The following is a 21,417-nucleotide window of genomic DNA, read 5'->3' as shown; positions in this document are numbered from 1 at the left end:
CCATAACTGTTCCCAGTCAGCCATCATAATATTATGTCCTACATCTTGTGCCCATTTAATCATAGCTGATTTCACCGTTTCATCCTGAGTATTCCATTTCAACAGCAAGTTATACATTCTTGACAAGTTCTTAGTTTTGGGATCTAACAGTTCTGTTTCCAATTTTGATTTTTCCACCTGGAAGCCAATTTTTTTATCCAAATTATACGCCTCCATTATTTGGTAATAATGGAGCCAGTCTCGCACTCTATTTTTTAGTTTTTCAAAACTCTGCAGTTTTAATCTGTCTCCCTCTTGTTCCAAAATTTCCCAATATTTCGGCCAATTGGCCTCCATATTGAGCTTTTTCTGAGCCTTCCATTGGTGACAACCACCTTGGGGTTTTATTTTCAAGCAAGTCCTTATATCTTATCCAGACATTAAACAGTGCTTTTCTGATAATATGGTTTTTAAACGCTTTATGTGCTTTAACCTTATCATACCACAAATATGCATGCCACCCAAATACGTTGTTAAAACCTTCTAGGTCCAGCACGTCAGTATTTTCAAGAAGCAGCCATTCTCTCAGCCAGCAAAACGCGGCTGATTCATAATAAAGTTTAAAGTCTGGCAGGGCAAATCCACCTCTTTCTTTAGCATCGGTTAATATCTTAAATTTTATTCGAGGCTTCTTGCCCTGCCAGACAAATCTAGAAATATATCTCTGCCACTTCTTGAAACATGTGATGCTTCTATCTTGATCCAAGGAGCTTAGTGTAAGATTTGACTCTCCTTGTCAAAAAAGTTGGAAAGGGATAGAGCCACAATGGCTAGGAGTCCTTGCTAGCCTTGTTCTCCATGAACTTGTCTAGTCCTCTTTTAAATCTATTCAGATTGGTGGCCATCATTACCTACTGGGGGAATGAGATTCATAGTTTGCACAGGGCTGGAGCAGAAACTTTTGCATTTAAAGAGTCAATCTACCTAATTCACACTTTCTAAAATGATAAGGAAACAAACACAACCATCCTTGGAAATGCCCCCTTCTGCAAATGCTGCAAAGCAGTTTGCCAGCCAGGTATCACATACACTAAGACACAGAGTACTTAACAAATGCGTATATTAGTGAAATAAAATACAAAAGCATCTTCTATTTGGGGAAATTGCTCTGCAAAAATGGGTCTATTAGGCAGAATTGTATATAAAAAGGTATATAGTACATTAGGGTGGCTATATTTCAAAAAGTGAAAATCCAGCCACAAAAGTTGTTGAGGTTTTTTTAGTTTTGAGCTTTTTTTTGCAAAATCTCAACAACAAAAAGTTTTTGAGCTCTTTTTAAATGAAAAAATCACCAAAATCTACGCTACCGACATGGGCTGCCATACATCAGGATTTTGCTGGACATTTCAGCGATTTCTGCCTGCACTGTGCTTAAGGGGACTGAATACCAGCTATGCCTGGAAAATTCCAGGTGTATGGCAACCCTATAGTAGGATGGATTTGCACAAAAATGGTGGCAAATTTTCATGAAGTTACTATTTTAAAATTGCAGTTGGAAAAATTAGTGAGAAACTGACATGGCTGGATTGGTCCATTGCTAGTGAAAAAGCACTCTATTTTGTCTGTCCTGAATCTTCCATACGTATTCAGCTTCCTTGGACGTCTCCATGATACAGGCGACCCCCCTTGGGCCTGGTGCAGTCAGGCTGGTGCTGAGGAACAGGTGCTCAGGGCCACCCCACCCAGCTAATCAACCTCTGTGTGGGCAGCGCTGATTTGGATGATTCATCCGGCTGAGTTTTGCGCATGACCTGTCCCTGCCTGAGCACCCTTCCTTATGGTCTAAGGTAAAGGTAAAGATAAAGGACTCCTGACAGTTAAGTTCAGTCATGAACGACTCTGGGGTTGTGGTGCTCATCTCGCTTTACAGGCCGAGGGAGCTGGCGTTTGTCCACTCCGCAGTTTTTCCAGGTCATGTGGCCAGCATGACTATGCCACTTCTGGCAAAACCAGAGCACTGCATGGAAATGCTGTTTACCGTATTTTTCGTTCTATAGGACGCACATTTCCCCCTCCAAAAATTGAGGGGAAATGTGTGTGCGTCCTATAGAGCGAATGCAGGCTGCGCCGCTAAGCCCAAAGCCAGAACAGGAAGACGGAGCACTGCGGAGCGCTCTGTCTCGCTGCTCTAGCTTGGGGACGGCTGCGCGCAAACCTCTGCAGGGCAGCGGGGTGCCTTCACCCCGCTGTCCTGAAGAAGCTAGCAAGGCTGTTCCCAAGCCAGAACAGCGAGACGGAGGGCTCCATCTCGCTGCTCTAGCTTGGAGACGGCTGCGCGCAAACCTCTGCAGGGCAGCGGGGTGCCTTCACCCCGCTGTCCTGCAGAAGCTAGCAAGGCTGTTCCCAAGCCAGAACAGCGAGACGGAGGGCTCCGTCTCGCTGCTCTAGCTTGGGGACTGCTGCGCGCAAACCTCTGTAGGGCAGCGGGGCGCTGCGCTCCAAAGGCTCCAGGGATCTTTGAGGCTGGCGGTGGGGGAAAGCAGCGCTTCCCACCACCACCAGCCCCACAAGCTCTGGTGAATGTACCTTGAACGCACCTTGTTTTAGAGGGGGAGAACAAGAAAAAAAATTTCCCCTGTTCCCCCCCTCCTATGGTCCGGTGCGTCCTATAGTCCGGTGCGTCCAATGGAGCGAAAAATACGGTACCTTCCCGCCAGAGCGGTACCTATTTATCTACTTGCACTTTGACGTGCTTTCAAACTGCTAGGTTGAACCGCATACCTTCTGATCGGCAAGTCCTAGGCTCTGTGGTTTAGACCACAGCGCCACCCTTCCTTATGGTCTAGCTTGTATCTATTTCCTCCTAAATTTGCTGCATCTGGCTGTTTGTGTGCTATCCATGCAACTACCTCCAGGGAAAGAAACTGCGATTGCAAAACGGAACCACCAGTCATGGCCCTACCTGGGTTGGCCAACCTGGACGGGAGTCATCCATTACTATCATGCAAGAGGAAAACAAACACTAGGCTTTCAGGTGAGCTGACTCAGCCCATGCACTCTGGAAGAACCACCAGCCCAGCCATCCAACACAGTGTTTCTGTTTAAAGATGTAATACAGACTGTGAGGATGGCCAGGTGTCCTTAGAAAAGACAGTAGTTGAAGATGTTCCTCTGTTTGAAGGGCTACCTGGTCCAAGTCCAGTTCAAATATAAAGTTGCCCATCAGTAGCAGGCTGAGTGGGCACATATATTTATATTTAAATTATAGCATTTATTTATAATTTTGCACCAATACATATAAATCAGTACATGCACATTTGTGGCTCGCTTTACTTAGTACAGTGGTACCTCGGGTTAAAAACTTAATTCGTTCTGGAGGTCCATTCTTAACCTGAAACTGTTCTTAACCTGAGACACCACTTTAGCTAATGGGGCCTCCCTCCCGCTGCCACCGCCCGATTTCTTTTCTCATCCTGAAGCAAAGTTCTTAACCAAGGTACTATTTCTGGGTTAGCGGACTCTGTAACCTGAAACGTCTGCAACCTGAGGTACAGCTCCCATTTGTTTGGTCCCTGCTTCTGCCCACCTAGCAGTTCGAAAGCACGTCAAGTGCAAGTAGATAAATAGGTACCGCTCCGGCGGGAAGGTAAACAGCGTTTCCATGCGTTGCTCTGGTTCGCCAGAAGCGGCTTAGTCATGCTGGCCACAGGACCCGGAAGCTGTACGCCGGCTCCCTCGACCTATAGAGCGAGATGAGTGCACAACCCCAGAGTTGTCCATGACTGGACCTAATGGTTAGGGGTCCCTTTACCTATTGTGGCACTGTAGTCAGTCAGGCTTTGTTGACCTTTAGGTTAATTAAAATTCAGGCATTTCTAACTTCTGCTACACAGCAGGCAGGATTAGTCTTTTAGAGCAGAAACTGAACCTCAAAGATTAATGGATCCAACTTCTTCTGATGTTCTGCTACTGGCCTTGGTTTTATTATTTTTATGCCTTCTGGAAGTGCCACTGTGGCTCTGAAAGCTATAAATCCGAGAAGGAATAGCCAGTTGCCCTAGAGTGCTGTTATGTTCCTGGTGGTTCTCCTCTTTGAAGGCTAAAGGCTACATACAATCCCTTATGTCGGATTCTCAGGCCGTAGTCAGAGGTAACTGGCCATTCTCCAGGCATTCGGCTTGAGATCCTTGTTGACCTCCCCGTCTGCGTCTCCCGGCAGGATACAGGCAAGGTCACCAATCGGCGATCCCACTCAGCATGAGAGGGACACACCTCTCCCCCTCCTCCCTGCTTCCCTCAGGGAGGGGAAAAGAGACAGACGGAAATCTATTTACATGTCTTTATTTCTGTCATTCCAGCAGTACAGAGAAACGTGTCTGCACTCTCCAGTCTCCAGCAGTAGAGAGAGAAACTCCACCCCTGTACTTCCAGTACAGGTCAGATGACACTCTGAGCTAACATCCGGTGCTCAGTACAGTGAATAGACTGCCCCTTTTTCCAATAGTACAGTCCCAAACATCAACATCCTGTTTTGCATTCCAGCAGCTTGCAGCTCGCTCTTGCATTGCTGCTTTTTCCTGACACCTTATGCCACAAGAAAACCCAATCCCCTTTCAGACCCAAGTGGGGAATGTGTGGCCCGGCAGAGGCCACTGGGCTCCAACTCCCCTCCACCCAGTGGGCAGTAACAGTGGACCCTATTCTGTGGCACTCAGACCCTGCTGAGATCAAACGTCCAGCACTTGAACAGCAAACCTGTTCTGATTGTACAGTATGGTTAAAATGAGCTGATTTTTAATCTCCTTTGCTTGAACAATTTATGTATCGTTGAGCACCAGTGTCTCTTAAGTGGTGTACATTAGGCTTACCGAGAAGATACAATCTGTTTCTGGAAGGCCACAGGTTGGCCTCCTCTGCTCCCATCTTCAAGGTGCCACAGGAGCCTTTCTTCAAATTTCTAGTAGCGATACCCAGAGAGGACAATTGCTTGAAGCCCCACTAACAGAGGCTGACACAAGGACATCCTCATCTATGCTCCCATGTGAGATCTGTTACAGGAATTAGAGCTGACCTCAGTTTGCCACCCCTCCTCTCCTGTGCAAATAGGTGCCAAATATTACACTGCTGTTTTCTATGCAAACATTTGGCAGGATGTTTTAATTTTCATGTTTGGTTTCATTGACTGATTGGCACTTCATGTTGTCAGTTGGTACCATGGCTTTGATTGGGTGATATGCGGACACACAGAGTGCAACAGCAGCCACAACCCAACAGCTGCCATGCGACGAATGCTTTTTGTACTAGTGTCACCTGTGCATTTAACCAATCAGGAGACAGGTGGGTCTGCCTGTCTCTCTGTGTCTTTCACACGCAAAAACACCCCAAGAAGAATTTCAAATTTGGGTGATCAGCTTTCAGAGAAAGCTTTCAAAGACCCACAAAACAGCCGCTACTCACAAGGCTGCTTTCTTTATCTGCACATGCGGCACCCAGTATCAAGGCTGGGGCTCAGGGGCACTGCCACCATCCTGCTAATAATTAAATGCTGTGTGCCAGTCATTACTTGCTCCCTATCTGTGACTCAGGACTATGTAATCTGGAAGTAAATGTCCCAACCAACACGGTTGGGTTTCACTCAAGGCTTGTATTATGACTATAGAGTTATCAGTGCTACAACTGCCCTGCAGGTTTGCCAGGGACCTCACCCCAAAACTTGTTGAGAAATAGGTAGCTCAAGCTAGGCAACCATTTCAGTGACTGGAGGTTGGTAGGAGCGGTATTCAAATTTACCTTTGAATATACTTGTCAAAGTCCTGTTATTTAGACTTTCTGCCACAGGCACAACAATATTTTGGGACAGGTTGTGGAATACAATTTCAGTATGCTTTCCTTACTTCATGGTCACACTTTGATACAAGCCACTATACCCAACCTGATTATGGAATCCTGTACCAAATGAAGACATGGATGTTACATGAGAAGCTCATTTGAACCATCAATGCTCAAGAAGGCACGGAACAGGGACAAACCTGTATCAAGGGCAGGGATGGGCAAATAAGCCTGTTCCCATGTCACCCATGTGCATGTATGTTTACTCAAAAGTCTGGTCTGTCCTCTTCCAGCATGCATCCTGCACAAAGTATGCATTTGTACTTGTATCTCTAAATGTATTTTCTCTGAGCGCAGATATTTCTGAATATTTTGAGCATCTTTTGATATGCCTTTTAACCAGAGAATAGTGTTGGCACATTTGGGGAATATGAAAGCTGGGAGGTTTAATGTGCATTTTAGTCTTGGAGGTACAAATAAGATCTAATTGGCACATTGCTTGAAGCTATAGTTATAGATTGTGCTTTAAAGGAGTGCATGTGTTGCTGCTGAGATCGCAGGTGCTTTGATCCTCCCCTGTACTTCTGGGAAAGAAATCATGGTCTTGCTTAGCATCGCGTCTCAACCCTGGTTCGTGGTTTCTTTCCTTTAAACGGACCATGGGTGGAAAGCCAAAAGCAAACCTTATTTGCCAAGGCTGGATGTAATGCTCAGTGAAGACACGACTTCTTTCCTGGCACATATAAGTCAGTGTTTGTGGGGGTTTTGGTCCAAAGTAGGACGCAGGTGGCGCTGTGGGTTAAACCACAGAGCCTAGGACTTGCTGATCAGAAGGTCGGTGGTTTGAATCCCCGCGACGGGGTGAGCTCCCGTTGCTCGGTCCCTGCTCCTACCAACCCAGCAGTTCGAAAGCACGTCAAAGTGCAAGCAGATAAATTCTGGCAGGAAGGTAAATGGCGTTTCCATGCGCTGCTCCGGAAGCAGCTTAGTCCTCCTGGCCACATGACCCGGAAGCTGTACACCAGCTCCCTCGGCCAGTAAAGTGAGATGAGCGCCGCAACCCCAGAGTCGGCCACGACTGGACCCAATGGTCAGGGGCCTCTTTACCTTTTTACCCAAGGTGAGTCAATTCATTTGAGGATCATTTGCAAGAAAACAGTGAGAAACAACACACACACACCATCTCCAAAAGAGAAGCCAAAAAAACAAATGTTGCGGTTTATGTTAAACCTTTTACAAAATAATACAATAAATGATTCAATAAATAGAAAAAAAATTACAAAATTACAGGATTTTTTTTAATACAGGGAAACAAAGAAATAAACCCAGAAACTTTAAAACTAACTGACTAGCTGGCTCCAAAGTGGAGCTGTGCAACACACCAACATCTCCACCAACACTAAGGGCCAAGAGGGGCTGAGCGCAGGACGCAGCCCCCTTGGCCCCATGCGCACGAAAAGGAGCCCCTTCGGGACCCCTGGCCTCTTCATATATATTAACTTTTTAAAACATTATCTTGTCATCACAATAATCTAATTAGTAGCATGAGCTTGTTGTGGTTTGTTCCTGAGTAGATTTTATCCAGCAGAAAAAAGAAGTGGGATTTTGGAGCGGGGTGTCTCTGGAAATACCATTTAGCACCCCACTAGGGCCACTTAGAGACCTCCCCCCGCCTTCCTCCATGGGAAACACCAGACCGGCTGCGCAAGACACCCAGGCGGCAAGATCTAACAGGCGCCAACCAACAAAGTCAGGTGTGGCGCAAGGGGTGAGCCCCAATATCTTCCCGAAAAGCACCCAAAGGCATTTTTCTTTGGGGGGGGGTGTTTATTGGATCACTGTGGCACAGCCACCTGGAAGGGCAAAACATTTCTGGCATGCCTGGCACTTCACAGCATCATCCTGAAACAGGGGAGGAGGTTTGAGGTATGAACTGTCTGCCCACCAGCAGCTCCAGAATTCTAGACTGGAGGAGCCAGAGAACGGGAATCCTTCAGTTGTAGGAGTCTGAGGGGCATTAACTGGAAACAAAGGTAGTTCTAGAGGGACAGGGACAGAAGAGGACACTGGGGCCCCCCAAAAATGGCTAAAGTGCCCCAACCCCCACAAGTAGGGCCTGGCGCCAACCTGCCACTGACAAGCTAAAAGCCGAAGGGAAAGCTGAAATACTGACGAATTTGGTAGGGGTGGGGGGAAGAGAGGGAGTCATGCTTGGGAAGGAAAGAGGGGGGGAGGATGCGCTCCCCCCAATGCACAAATAAAAGAATGGGCGAGGGACTGGAGAAACCCGTTTGCTTGGAGTGACAGGTTGCATTCTGTGGCAGCAGGGTGGGGGGGGAATGTAATGTGTGCGAGACACCCCATTCTGGGGACCGAGACAGATGCCTTCCTGGTCTCTTGCAAAGGTGAAATTCGACAAAAGGGACGCAGCAGGGTTCCTGGCCTCAGTGGATGTGGGCAAGTACTTGCTTCATTAGATCGGGCCAGGTGAACCCCAGAACATGCCCCACCTACCACCAGCAGACCAAAAGCAACTCTTCTACTGGCTCATCCAGCAGGAAGTTGTTCCCCTCGTCACTTGACTTCTTGGAGAACATTTGCGCTGGAAGGACTTAGATGGCTCCGGCAGCGAGCCCCCCCTCCCCCGTCTGGCACTAGGGGCTCAGCTCCAGACGCTTTCGACACGAAGGGAGAGCAACTCAAATGTTATCAGTGCAAGGAGGTATCAGAAGTTGACGGGTCGCCTACCCCAGCCCTGTTAAGGACACTCAAGCCCCTCTTTTGAGTCTCCAGACTTCAACACACAGGTTTGGGGCTTCGGACCTAAAGGGATCGGGGGGGGGGGGACCGAGAGAGCCCGTGCGGGTCTCAGCAGGGAAGATGATCGGCATTCATGCATCCCACCTGAGCTTGCATAAACAAAGCCCAAACCGACTTGCTAGGCTTGAAATATGACATCAGAACAGCAGCTGTGAAATTCCATGGGACTGGACCCCCCCACACACACCACTTGCAAGACCCTGCCAGGGCTTGGACCCTTCAACCAAAGTGGGGGGGGGTTCCTGTTTGCATTCCTGCAAGTTAATACTGAAAAACCGGCAACTCCTGGAGCTAAATAACAAGCCCAACTCCTTCCTGCCCCACTGAGGCAGCCGAGGGAGCAGCTGGGGCTTCAGGCTTCAAACAGAGGCTATGCTCAGCCCAGGTGTTGCAGGAAGAAAAAAACCCCTCCCCACCCCAAGGGCCTCCACATGGGACCCCCAGCCAAAGTGCAGGCCCATCTGCTACAGCCCCGGAGCACCTCCGCCGAAGGGAAGAGAGACCTCGCTGCTCTCCAGCCTCCAAGTAAAGGGATTTCTGAACCCAGGCAGAAGTCCGGGCTCCGCTTCATCAACCCACCCCCAAAGCACTAGTGCCCCAAGGGAAACAGATCTTACCACCCCACCCTCCAAGCTAAAGTCCTTCTGATCAAGGGGAGAGAGGTGCCCCTCTGAACACCCTCCCTGCCCCCAGCCAAAGCATGCGCCCCCCAGAGCAGCCCCTAGCCAAAACGCTCCCGCACAAGCAACATCAGTTTCTTTTTGCCCTTGTAGGTCTGTTTCAGGTTGTCAAGGAACTGGCTAAAGCGCATGTGCCCTTCGTGCGCCATCAGGAACGTCTCGCGGGCTTTCCCCAGGAACTCGATGAACTCGCCGTAGTGCCGGGGGCTGATGTGGGTGAGGCGCGAGTGAGTGGTGCTGATGTAGGCCGCCATGGCGGCTTCCAGGAGCTGGCAAAGTGGAGCTTTGTCCATCGCAAAGAGCTTCCCTCCGGCACCGGCGCCCCCCGCCCCGCGGCGCCCCCCACCCAGTGAGGCAAGGCCCGGGGGCGGAAGGCTCCAGCGGTGCAAGATGTCAGAGAGCATGGGAGCGCACTGGACACTCTTGATGACCAGCGGGACAATGGCAGCCAGCTCGTTCTTGCCCAGAGACTGGCTGAGGGAGCAGGCCCAGAGGACGTCGTTGAGGGCGGGGTGGGTGTCCTGGTTGAAGGCGATGCTGAGGTGCGAGAAGGCCAGGGTGGCCAACTTGTAGGCGCGCAAGGGCAGCCCGCGGTGCTCCATGTACCGGGCCACGGTGAAGAGGTGGGAGTGGCCCATGCCGGCGGAGGCCGCCGAATCCAGGACGATCTGGTAGGCCGCCTCAAAGGCCGCGTGGTTCTTCTCACAAAGCGTCAGAGCCGGCAGCGCACAGTTCTGCGGGTCCTTCATGGCGCACTGCAGCGCCAGCGTCCGTGCGCAGCTGCACAGCTCCTCCCGCTGCACCGTGCTTAGGCTCAGCCTCAGCAGCGTCGCGTGCGTGGTGCCCGTCACGGCCACAATGGTCGTCGCCTCAATAGGCGTGAAGAGCGTGTACCAGTTCTGCATGATGTTCATCAAGGCCTGGACACCTGAAAGGGAAAGGGGGGGTTAAGCGCAAAAGTCGCGAAGCAAAGGGTACCCGCCCCCAAGGCGTGGACCCTGATCACTGTAGGCAAAGCGGAAGAAGGGAAGGTGCAGCTCCTGAGAGATTGCCATCCCTTTGGTGGGAAAGGAGGAGGACCCATCAAGGAATTGGAATCAGAAGAATCTTTATTTGAATCAGCCACTATCCATGGCAATAAAAAAAAATTGTACTGAAGACAGAGGTAAAAACTTAACCACAGAAAATACATTTTGGGAGTTTACATCAATAATCAAATAACAGATCTTATTCTAATTGCCCCCGTTAAACACCTTGCAGTTTTTGCTGTCACCTGATCATCTTCATGGCCTAGGACCCTCACACCTATGGGACCGCCTCTCCTGGTATGCCCCACGGAGGACCTTAAGGTCCATAAATAGCAACACCCTAGAGGTCCCGGGCCCTAAGGAAGTTAGATTAGCTTCAACCAGAGCCAGGGCCTTTTCAACTCTGGCTCTGGCCTGGTGGAACGCTCTGCCTCATGAGACCAGGGCCCTGCGGGATCTGATTTCTTTCCACAGGGCCTGTAAGACAGAGTTGTTCTGCCTGGCCTTTGGCTTGGAATCAATTTGATTCCTTCCCCCTCTTTCTTTTTTCCTTTCTCCTCCTGTGATGAGGCTGCATTTTAATGTTTTAATGTTGCATTTTAATCTTGTTTTTGAAGTTGTATTTCAATCAACTTGTTTTTCTTATTGGTTGTTAGCCACCCTGAGCCCGGTCTTGGCTGGGGAGGGTGTGGTATAAATAAAAATTATTATTATTATTATTATTATTATTATTATTATTATTATTATTATTATTATTATTCTGCTAAAAGAAAGGACACAGTGGCAATGGTTGAGCGACCCGGCATGGACAATAATAGAGGGGTAATAACCTCACTCCTCAAATCTTCATAAAGAGTGCAAGCCAGAAACACATGAGCCACTGACTCCATACTGCCATCTCCACAGGGACATACTGTATTTTTCCATGTATAAGACGCCCCTGTGTATAAGACACCCTCTATATTGGGGGACTGAAAATTAAGAAAATGGGGGGAGATTTCCCATGTATAAGGCAACCCCCCTTTTTAAACATTATTTTTTAGTAAAAAACAACCCTAAAGGCAGAAAAGTACGGTAACTGTTTTTCCAGTGGAATTTTTTGAAATCGACCCTCAAATACAGCCGAAGGCAGTATATTCAATCTTGTGAAAGTGAAAGCTTATCTGTATTTTGGAATTGTTAAATTTTTCAAATAGGGTGCCGAAGTGTCAAAATGACTAGGTGGAAAATAATCATGCCACGGACAAAATCTCCTTATTGTGGCCACCAAGGACATTTTTGCAGCAGTGACCGCCTGCCCCGGCAGCCTCCTCACAAGCACTCACCAATCTCAGTGGCACAGCTGACCAGCCAGCGGACCATTTCCCTCCGTCGCCAGGTCATGGTGTTGAGCGTCATTCGCATCACCTACGGGAAGAGCAGCGGGTGACAGGCATTTGAAAGGCTGCGTGGAAGGAGCCACAAGGAATCTGAGGAGGGCCACTTGGGGTGCCCTCCCTTCCTAGGATGGCTGCTGCTGCTGCTGCTCCTACTACTAAGTGAAGTCTCAGACAAGCATCTAGCGCTGCAATCCAGTGGTAGGCATGGAAAGAGGCAGTTTCCACCCTGCGTGCCCCAAGGGTGAAACCATTCCTTCCCTCTCAAGTTCCCCACCTGCAAAAGGAGACCTTCAAAGGACAGGAGGAACTCCAAGAAAGCGCCTTGTGATACGGCTGGCTCCCAGGGGAGAAAAGAACAGCACAAAGACAACGCAGGAGACTTTCGCTTAACTTTCTACTCCAACCTGGTAGATTCCTGCAGTGCAGGGGGCCGGACCCTCGGGGTCCCTTTCAACTCTACCCATCAAAGTTACTGTTTTAAAATTCCTTTTTTTAAAAAGCTCAGTGTCCATGGTTAGTGAGAATCCACATCCTAAAGCGGCCCGGGGGGCCTTCTTTTTTTATATATATATATATATATATATATATATATATATATATATATATATATATATATATATAAATAAAATAGTTTTTTAACATATCATTTTCAACAGTAATTAAACATACTTTTACATCTTATTCAATTTTGTTGACTTCCATCAGTCCTGTCTGAAATTTTTCCAATCTACTCTCTTAGTATGCATTTCTTATTTTCCCCATTACATTTCAAACTCATAACCAATATCTCTCTTTTTCTACTTTGTAACACTTCGTACATTTCTCCTTACAAAACTTCTTGTAGGTCCGGGGGCCTTCTCAGTCTGGCCCGCAGACAGTCCGGGAATCAGCGTGTTTTTACATGAGTAGAATGTGCCCTTTTATTTAAAATGCATCTCAGGGTTATTTGTGGGGCACAGGAATTCGTTCATTCCCCCCCCCAAAAAAAATATATATATATAGCCCAGCCCACCGCATGGTCTGAAGGACGGTGGACTGGCCCATGGCTGAAAAAGGTTGCTGACCCCTCTCCTAAAGGAATCTATTGTTTCAAACAGCTGCATCTGAGCTTTTGACTAGAAATAGTCCTGCCAAAAATCATGAGCAGAACTCTCTCACTTGGGATCTTCCATTTTCCGAGTAAAAACTGAAGAGCCGAGAGGACTGGGCTATGGCGATGGCCCTGCACCAAGAGCAGGGGACAGGATCTGCTCAAATGCGCCCTCACCTGCAGGCCAAGCTCCAGGGAGATGTTAAGCAAGGTGGTGTCTGGGGGGGTGTTAGCTGGCGTGGCCGTCTTGCAGGCATCTTGGGCCAGCTTGAAGAGCAAGGCTGGAGAGTGGATATTTTGCTGGATGGAGCCCAAAACCATGCGCAGCCAGTTGGGGTCACCTAGAATGAGCCAAGGAAAGGACAGTGTTTATACTCTTCTCAGAGCCAAGAATAGACCCCACGCCTCCGGCCCATTGCTCTGAGCACAGACACTCTTCTCCCTTCCAGAGCAGGAGAAAAACCTGTGGCTCCCAGACCTCTGAGCTCCATCCACAGCTGGGGCTACCTTTAGCTGCTGTAAGCATGGCTGATGCCAGCTCACACTGCCGCGTCTCTAGGTGGCCGAGGGTGAACCAGCGGGGAAAGCGATTGGCCATCATGGAGTCCAGGGGGTTTTGGTGCAAGATGTCGCTGGCTGGAAGCACTGTCTCCAACACGGGCAGCCTGTGGGGATTGAGAGGGAAACTGGGTGAGGTTGTCGCCGTGGCAGAAAAAGAGGGACTACCCTGTTTCCTTGAACTTAAGACATTCCCCAAAAATAAGATCTACTTCCAGTTTTGCCTCTCGCTGTAATATAAAATAAGACCTCCCCGATAATAAGGCCTCCCCCGAACATAAGGCCCCCGAAGCTACCATAAGGCGTCTGACTCCCCTGGACTGTAGTGGCAGGCGCCGCCGCGCAGCTCACTGATTGGCCGCAGCGCAGCCGGAGCTGTTCAGGCAGTGCGAGGTCTCTTTAAATCAGAGAGCCTGCGCTGACGCCAGGACAAGCTGCCGCCTGCTGCTCGCTCTGCCCTGGCGGAGTCTGGCCGACTCACAATTAGACAATAAATGTGTACCGTATTCTTCTTCATGGAAAATTAAGACATCCCCTGAAAATAAGACCTAGCGCATCTTTGGGAGCAAAAATTAATATACGACACTGTCTTATTTTCGGGGAAACCTTGCCTGCCAGAAGCAGAGGACCCCAGGAAAGGAAGACCAGGCTCAAGCAGATATTTGGAGGAAACAGAATTTGGAAAGAGGGTGGAGAAGCCAGAACTGGGAAGCAGCAAGGCCCCGGGGCCCTTCCTTCTGGATAGCACTACTGTCAATGTTTGCGGTTGATGGTATTTGGCAGCAGCTGGAAAAGAGCCTGGGATGGCCTGGGAGAGGAAGAGGGTTGGAAGTGGAGAAACAGAGCAAAGTAGGATACAGTAGAAGGCCTGATGGGCTGGATTCTGGCCACAAAGAACAACCTGGGTCGTACTGCCCCCCCTTCCTCCGCCACTGGAGAACAGCCCTTTCCCCTATGTACCACCTGAAACCTCAATATCCTCTTCAGAGCCCTGACTCTGAATGCCCCTCTCACAACGAAGGTGGGGCAAATAGGCACTAGGGAGAAGGCCTTATTGGCCCTGGTCCCTCCCCAGCTATAGAATAGCCTTCCCAGAGAGGTTCGCCTGGTGCCATCTTTGTTGGCCTTTTCAGCACCTTCAGCCAGACCTTTTAAAAACAGCTTCTCAGCTTTAAACAGGAAGAAACACCACGGACAGAATAACTGCCACACACAGGAAGAACAAGGATATAGTTTGAGTGCTTCACTTGCACTATTATAAATTATTTAATGCAACAATATGAAGTTGTTGTATAAGGGATTGTTGTTTTGACCGGAGTGTAATTGAAATAAATAAGATTTTGGAACGCGGAAATAAAGTAAATCATCAACTCTAGCACACCGGGGGGGGGGGTACCTAAATTATATAATTTGGTATCTGAATGTTTGGTATTGGAAAGTGTATTATAATTTGGCATTGTTATAATGAGGCTATTATTGGATTGTATAGAAAACTAATAAAAATTATTATAAAAAATACAACAATAAGCTGTGTTTTAATCAACGTTTCAATGTTTCCGAAAGAAATGGATTGTGAACCACCCAGAAAACTTTTGTTGTGTGTGTCTCTCTATAAATAAAGGAAGCCCCGCGAAGGGGAAGCAGGGTATGTGGGGGGGGGGTCTACATACCTCATGGCTCGCAGGGCCAAGCGGTAGGCCAGCTCAGGGTCATATGGCAGCAGGGCCGTGAAGAGGTAGCGAGCAAAGGTGTGCATGGGAACAGTTTCACGGAAGACGACCTCCCCAAATCCACTGAAAGGTCCCCCTGAGAGGAACAGGCAAGCGGGCGATTAACAGATTGATTACCCAGCTCAAAGCACTTTGCCCAAGAAGAGAGGAGAACAAGGGCAAGTAACAATTCCCAAGCGGACAGCGAGCCACCTGGGGCTGGTTTGTGCCAGCTGGTATCACTGGTCCATCTCTATATCCCTGCAGGCCGCCACCGAAGAGGAGTAACATCATGCAGGGCCCCGATCCCCAGGGGACTCAGCATCCCCAAAACAACCAACCCCTCTCTCTGCCAGCGACTCAACATCTGAGCCTGCATCCAACTGTCAGCATGTTGCAAGTCAGGTTCATGTTCACTCTGGGTGGCTCCCAGCAGAATATTAAAAACACAATAAGACATCAAACGTTAATAACTTCCCTAAGCAGGGCTGCCTTCGGATGTCTTCTAAAAGTCGGAGAGTTGACATCTGATGGGAGGGAGTTCCACAGGGTGGGCGCCTCTATCAAGAAGGCCCTCTGCCTGGTTCCCAGTAACCTCACTTCTCGCAGCAAGGGAACCGCCAGAAGACCGTTTTGTGCTTGGAAATGTATTGGGAGCCAATGTAGGTCTTTCAGGACTGGTGTTATATAGTCTCGGTGGCCACTCCCAATCACAAGTGTAGCTGATGCATTCTGGATTAGTTGTAGTTTCTGGGTCACCTTCAAAGGTAGCCGCCCGTAGAGCGCACTGCAGTAGTCCAAGCAGGAGATAACCAGAGCATGCACCACTCTGGCAAGACAGTCTGCAGGCAGATAGGGTCTCAGCCTGCATACCAGATGAAGCTGGTAGACAGCTGCCCTGGACACAGAATTGACCTGCGCCTCCATGGACAGCTGTGAGTCCAAAATGACTCCCAGGCTGTTCACCTGGTCCTTCAGGGGCACGGTTACCCCATTCAGGACCAGGGAGTCCTCCACACCTGAGTGGGGCTTTCATCCCCGATCTTCCAGGTCCTAGTTCAACAAGTCACATTGCCCACTGCACCACACGGGTTATCTTTTAAGCACCCGGCGTTGAAGGCGCTCAAGAGGCCTTCTACTTTCCCTCCACCCCATCCACTTCTCCATTGCCCAAGAGCAAATCCCTTCCTGCCACCCTGGGAGACCCTCGCTACCTCCTCCGCTCCCTTCAGAGGCATGGTGGGGGAGTGTCAGGTCTACGAGACCCATGGAACCCCCAGCCCAGCCCATCGCCCCCTTACCATCCAGGAGCAGGGCCACCTGCTTGCGGAGCACAGGAACCAGCCGCTCATCCAGCTCCATTTCGTCCAGGAGTCCAATCAGCTGCTCCTCACTCCGCACCACTTTGTCCTGGGCGTAGAGTCCCTCTGGCATGGACCTCTGCTGCCCGAGCCCCAGCAGCGCCACCTCCAGGGCCAGCATGAAGTACGACTCACCAGGACTTGAGGGCACTGGAATGTGCTGGTAGAGCGCCTTCTTGGGCTCCGATGCAGAATCTGGGGAGAGGTGGCACAGGTAGGACCACAGAGCAGGAACTCAGCCCCCAGCTCCCACAGCTGTGCTCACATAAGGCAGCTGCCCCACCGCTGCAGCAAGCCTGTGTGCGGCCATGCCGCAACCTGGCTAGACAAGGGTAAGCTCCTGCACAGGCACAACCCAACATGTGCAGAGCCCTCTCCTCATATGGCCACAGAATAATAATAATATTTTTTTATTTATACCCCGCCCTTCCCGGTTCAAAAACCAGGCTCAGGGCGGCTAACAACAAATTTAAAACACTTAATTATAAAAGCAACATAAAATACAGTATAAAAACATGAAGAACAATAAAATTCAAAAATCAATTAGATAATCCCCAGGGCTAGCTGGCTGAATTGGTCCTACTTGGGCCAGCGAGGAGGCCAGGGGAGAATTAGCTGTGGGGTCTCAGAGCGGGTGATCTTCATAAAAGGGGAGGGGGAGGGAAGAGAAGGGAAGGGAAGGGAAATAAAAGATCAGGCTGAATTCAAATTAAAGGCCAGGCGGAATAGCTCTGTCTTACAGGCCCGACGGAAGGAGGTTAAATCCTGAAGGGCCCTGGTCTCATGGGACAGAGCATTCCACCATGCCGGAGCCATCACTGAAAAGGCCCTGGCCCTGGTGGAGGGTGGTCTGACTTCTAATTAACTCCCACCCCTTTCACACCACCATGGCCTAAATCATTTGCCCAAAGCAGTCTTTTGGCTATCAGAACCTCAGCTATGGTCAGTTAATCCCAAGTGGATCTATAGACCAGGCGCCAGTGATGCTCAGTTATGAAGAAGGGCCTTGCAGCTCCCCCCACCCTCATTTCCCCCATGTGCCCACAGTACCTGGGTAGAGGGCCAGCACCTCATCATCCATCCGGCAGGCCTCCAGGAAGGTGCGGCAGAGACAACCGATGGGGTCCAGGGGGTGCCCTACCCATCCCTCCAGGTTGGTGATGCTGGTTGTGCCTTTGTGCAAGAGCTCTGGGTGGCGGAAGAGAAGAGGAAGGGATACTTCAGACCCCAAGCCAAAGCAGCCCCACCCCAAACGTCAGTCCCCGAAAACAATGCTGTGTGCTTAAGCAGTCGTGGAAAAGGCCGGCAGCTGCCTCCGTCACCTCCAGGACCATTACTGCTCAAACTCACAAGACCGTGTGTCTCAACTGTTCTCTGCTGCTTTCAATGAACAGAAACCCACTGTGACACGTGCCAGTTCCTCAGCAGCAAGTCCATTTTTGGACCAGGATTGCTCCATTGCCCACTCTGGGACCTGACCTCAGAAGCACCCTGGAAGTAACAGAGAGCCCCTGTCCTTCTCCAAGCTCCAGTGTCTCCTTTGCAGTCCTGCCGCGATGGCGAGGCCTGGGCTCTGCTGCCAAATTTTGCCTCCTCCCTCCCATCCCAGTGTGCTAAGCCCCGCTTGCCTTTCTTCTGTTGCTTGTAGCTCTCCAGCTGATGGCGTCGCTGCAAGCGCATGGCGTTGACCACAGCCACAGCCAGGCGCAGGGCCTCTCGGGGGTAACCGTGGGAGCGCAAGGCGTCCACTCGTGCGCAGGCCATGGGGAAGGCATCGCCCAGCCAGAGCGGGTGGCCCTGGGGGTCAAAGCCCAGCTTGTCGCTTCCACTTTTCAAGGAGACACCGTAGCAGTCGCTGCTCAGGATCTTCTGCAGGTGACAATCGCCCCAGCGAAGCTCTGCAGCCTTGATAGCGCGGCCAAAGACGGTCTGCCGAACACCAGCTGCCAAGGAGGAAGCAGGCCAGAGCAGAGCGGGTGAAAATTACGGAAGAGTTTGGGCCCAGAAAAGCACCAGGCTCCTCCTCCGACAGGAACACTGGTTTAAATCTAACTAGAACGCTCTTCTAAAACGTAACTTCAATCAATAACAATTTACATTTCAAATTAAAATAGAAATGGATTCTCAGTGCTAAATTTTGTTTGCTTTCGTCATCACAGAAATGTGGGCTGCACAAATCTGGAACTGGGGATATATTTGAGGACAGGGCACCTCTCCAAAAGGAGCCCCGGGACAACGGGGTCAGGAGCTCTATGGGTGTGCACAGATATATAAAATAAAAAGGATACAATCCTCCTTATTTTTTTGTCAGCAAGAGCTGCATACCAAATTCTCATAAACTTGCTTGTCACTGCATATCTCAGTAAGATCTTAACGGTGATACGGCACTTCACGTATGTTACCCCCATAGATTAGGGCTGCCATATGTCCAGGTCTTCCTGGACACATCTGGGAATCGGGCTGTCAAAATGGTGTCCCGGCGGATTTTTGACGAATCGACAAAATGTCCGGGGAAACCCAGACGTATAGCAACTTGGGTGATTTTTAAAGAAAAAAGCTGGGATTTTTTTTTAAAAAAAGGTCTACAACTTTGTCCAGATTTTCACTTTTGGGACTCTGGCAACTGTACCATAGATCATTGCAATAAATCCCATATAGTAGGTCACAAGAGGTAGAATGCATGAGTGTTAGATACAGAGTTCTGACTGCAACAACGTTCTCCCCAGACACACTCCCTAGCATACTGCCTGTGACAATGACTTTATTGACTGCTAGCCATGATTGCCAAGAGATTGTAGGGGAAGGCAATCAAGCCCAGGACCAGGAACTCTGACCTCCCCCCCCCAGCCCCCGAAGTTCTGGCCTGGGCTTCCCTACCTGCACTGCGGTTTGGGTTCGGCGGCAAAGTGCTGTTGGCTCCGCTGCTGTCGCAGGAGTAGTTTCCCTCCTCCAGAGGACAGATGTCCAGCTTGTTCCACTTCTTCAGAAGCTGCAGCCACAGAGTCCGCTCCTCCAGCTTGCAGTGAGGGCTCAGGACCACACAAACCCACAAGGCGCCTGGGGCACAAGGAGAAGGGGTAGGGGAGAACAGCCAGGTTAACTTTCATCTGTTTTCTAAAGCCAGATTAAATGTTTTCCCTTCTGAAGTGCTATGGGGAAGATTGGCTGGTGTCCCAAGCAAGATAGGCTGTGCCCATGTTCCCAAGGTGTTGAATGTATGGAACACATTTTATTGCATTGTAGTCTGTATAAACAGGGTTAGACAACACCTACCGTATTTTTCGCTCTATAGGACGCACTTTTTCCCCTTCAAAAATGAAGGAGAAATGTGTGTGCGTCCTATGGAGCAAAGATGCCATAGCCCCGCGACCCTCTCCCGGCTGGAGAGGTGACGTGCAGCTATGGAAGGAGCCTCTATAGCTGTGCGTCACCTCTCCAGCCTGGAGAGCACTTGCGGGGCTAAAGCAGCCCCCCGTGACCCTCTCCCGGCTGGAGAGGTGACGCACGGCTATGGCAGGAGCCTCTCCGCTGCGCTTTTCCGCTGCTCCCTGACCTGCTCTTTGGGGCTGGTGGTGGGCTTCCCCCCGCCAGCCCCAAAGAGCAGGTCGAAAGGAACCTGATGCCTGGAGAGTGAGAGGGGTCAGTGCACACAGACCCCTCTCGTTCTCCAGGCTTCCAAGGTAGCCGCCTGAACGCACCTTAAACGGCACCTTGTTTTAGAGGGGGAAAACAAGAGGGGGAAAGTTCTCCCCCTCTCCGTGCAGAGCCTCCTGCCGCTTCACTGAAGTGGCGCTGGGCAGAGAGGGGGAGATTTTTTTCTTCTTGTTCTCCCCCCTCTAAAACAAAGTGCGTCCTATTGTCCGGTGCGTCCTATGGTGCGAAAAATACGGGTAATCAATCCAATACTAATAGAACAACCTGGAATGTCCAGGTTCTCCTTGAGGATAAGTTTGATACTGTTACACTGTCTGTAGCAAAATTCCTCTCGGAAGCGGTAAAAATGAGAAATCGGTATGTACAGGCTAAAGCTCCTCTGTTGGCTTGGAAGGCTGATTTTACACTTCAATAACAATATACTGTTGGTGAACTGTGTTTTTTGGGTCTATGGACTGCAATAAAGCTGTGTGATAAGCCAGGGATCAGGCTCACTGCCTCAGGGCCACAGGGTGCAGCAATTGTGCTGGGGTCCACACATATTGCGGCCTTGAGCTCCCGTATGAAAGACAGACAGCAACAAACAACAAAATATCACAGTATCTAGCAAACAGGCTGCAGCAGAATTGGGAGGATTCACCAAAGCAGGGATACAGAAGACCAGGGAGTTTAAAGGCAAAATATAGGGGCACCTCTAAGGGCAGAATTCTGCTCAAGGAGTATTGGCCAGCACACCCCAAGAAACTGCCTTCTCTTCCTCCCAAATCCAACACAATGCCATCAGAAGGCAGGCTTGGGGTATTAATGACACGGCTACAGACTGCATAGTTCCTTTTAAATCTCTCCATATAATGTTGCATTCTGCCATGGGTCAATCTTTAAACAGCTGAGAAGTCAGCTGTTAATCATCTTGTGAAGGACCTCTGGCACCATCTTTGCTTAAGTTCTGCCTGCAGGCTAAAAAACCCCTGTTTCAGGTTTTCTTTTCTGCCCAAAACATGGAACTGACGGAAAGGAGAGAGTGAGGGGAGCAATTTCAGCTGGGAGTTCAGCCAATCGTGGAATCAGTGGATGTTATCTTTTAAAAAAAATATTGCTTCTTTAACGCGTTTCAACACTGCAAACTGCTCACATCATTTTGGCATGGGATGAGCTTTAAAAAAACCCCAAATGAGGCAAAGCAAGTCCCACCTCCAACACCTGGGATTTCAGTGGGCTCTGCCCGTATTTCCAAACTTCTCTTTGCAATCCTAAGGACTAGAAACTTCATTTTTAAAAAGAAAAAGGCAAGGAGAGAAAGCTGAATAGTTCCACTGACATGAAGCACGCA

General features: G+C 49.6%; 1 protein-coding gene across 1 annotated transcript in view; it reads right to left on the bottom strand.

Annotated features, from left to right (window-relative positions):
• Positions 1-7,487: 7,487 nt before the first annotated feature.
• Positions 7,488-21,417, bottom strand: part of ZSWIM4 (zinc finger SWIM-type containing 4) — a 43,667-nt gene continuing 29,737 nt past the window's right edge. Inside the window, exons 6-14 of the mRNA XM_082205385.1 lie at positions 19,311-19,490; positions 18,062-18,376; positions 17,484-17,621; positions 16,374-16,628; positions 15,034-15,169; positions 13,313-13,470; positions 12,983-13,146; positions 11,662-11,743; positions 7,488-10,236 (exon numbers count right to left, since the gene is read on the bottom strand). Of these exons, the coding sequence (XP_082061511.1) occupies positions 9,350-10,236; positions 11,662-11,743; positions 12,983-13,146; positions 13,313-13,470; positions 15,034-15,169; positions 16,374-16,628; positions 17,484-17,621; positions 18,062-18,376; positions 19,311-19,490 (2,315 nt within the window). The 3' untranslated portion in view covers positions 7,488-9,349. The remainder of the gene's footprint in view (positions 10,237-11,661; positions 11,744-12,982; positions 13,147-13,312; positions 13,471-15,033; positions 15,170-16,373; positions 16,629-17,483; positions 17,622-18,061; positions 18,377-19,310; positions 19,491-21,417) is intronic.

The sequence above is a fragment of the Podarcis vaucheri genome, assembly GCF_965113315.1.
Source record: "Podarcis vaucheri genome assembly, chromosome: 17".
Taxonomy (NCBI): Eukaryota; Metazoa; Chordata; class Lepidosauria; order Squamata; family Lacertidae; genus Podarcis; species Podarcis vaucheri.
The sequence above is the reverse complement of the archived record's forward strand: the minus strand, read 5'-3'. Positions and strand labels throughout refer to the sequence as shown.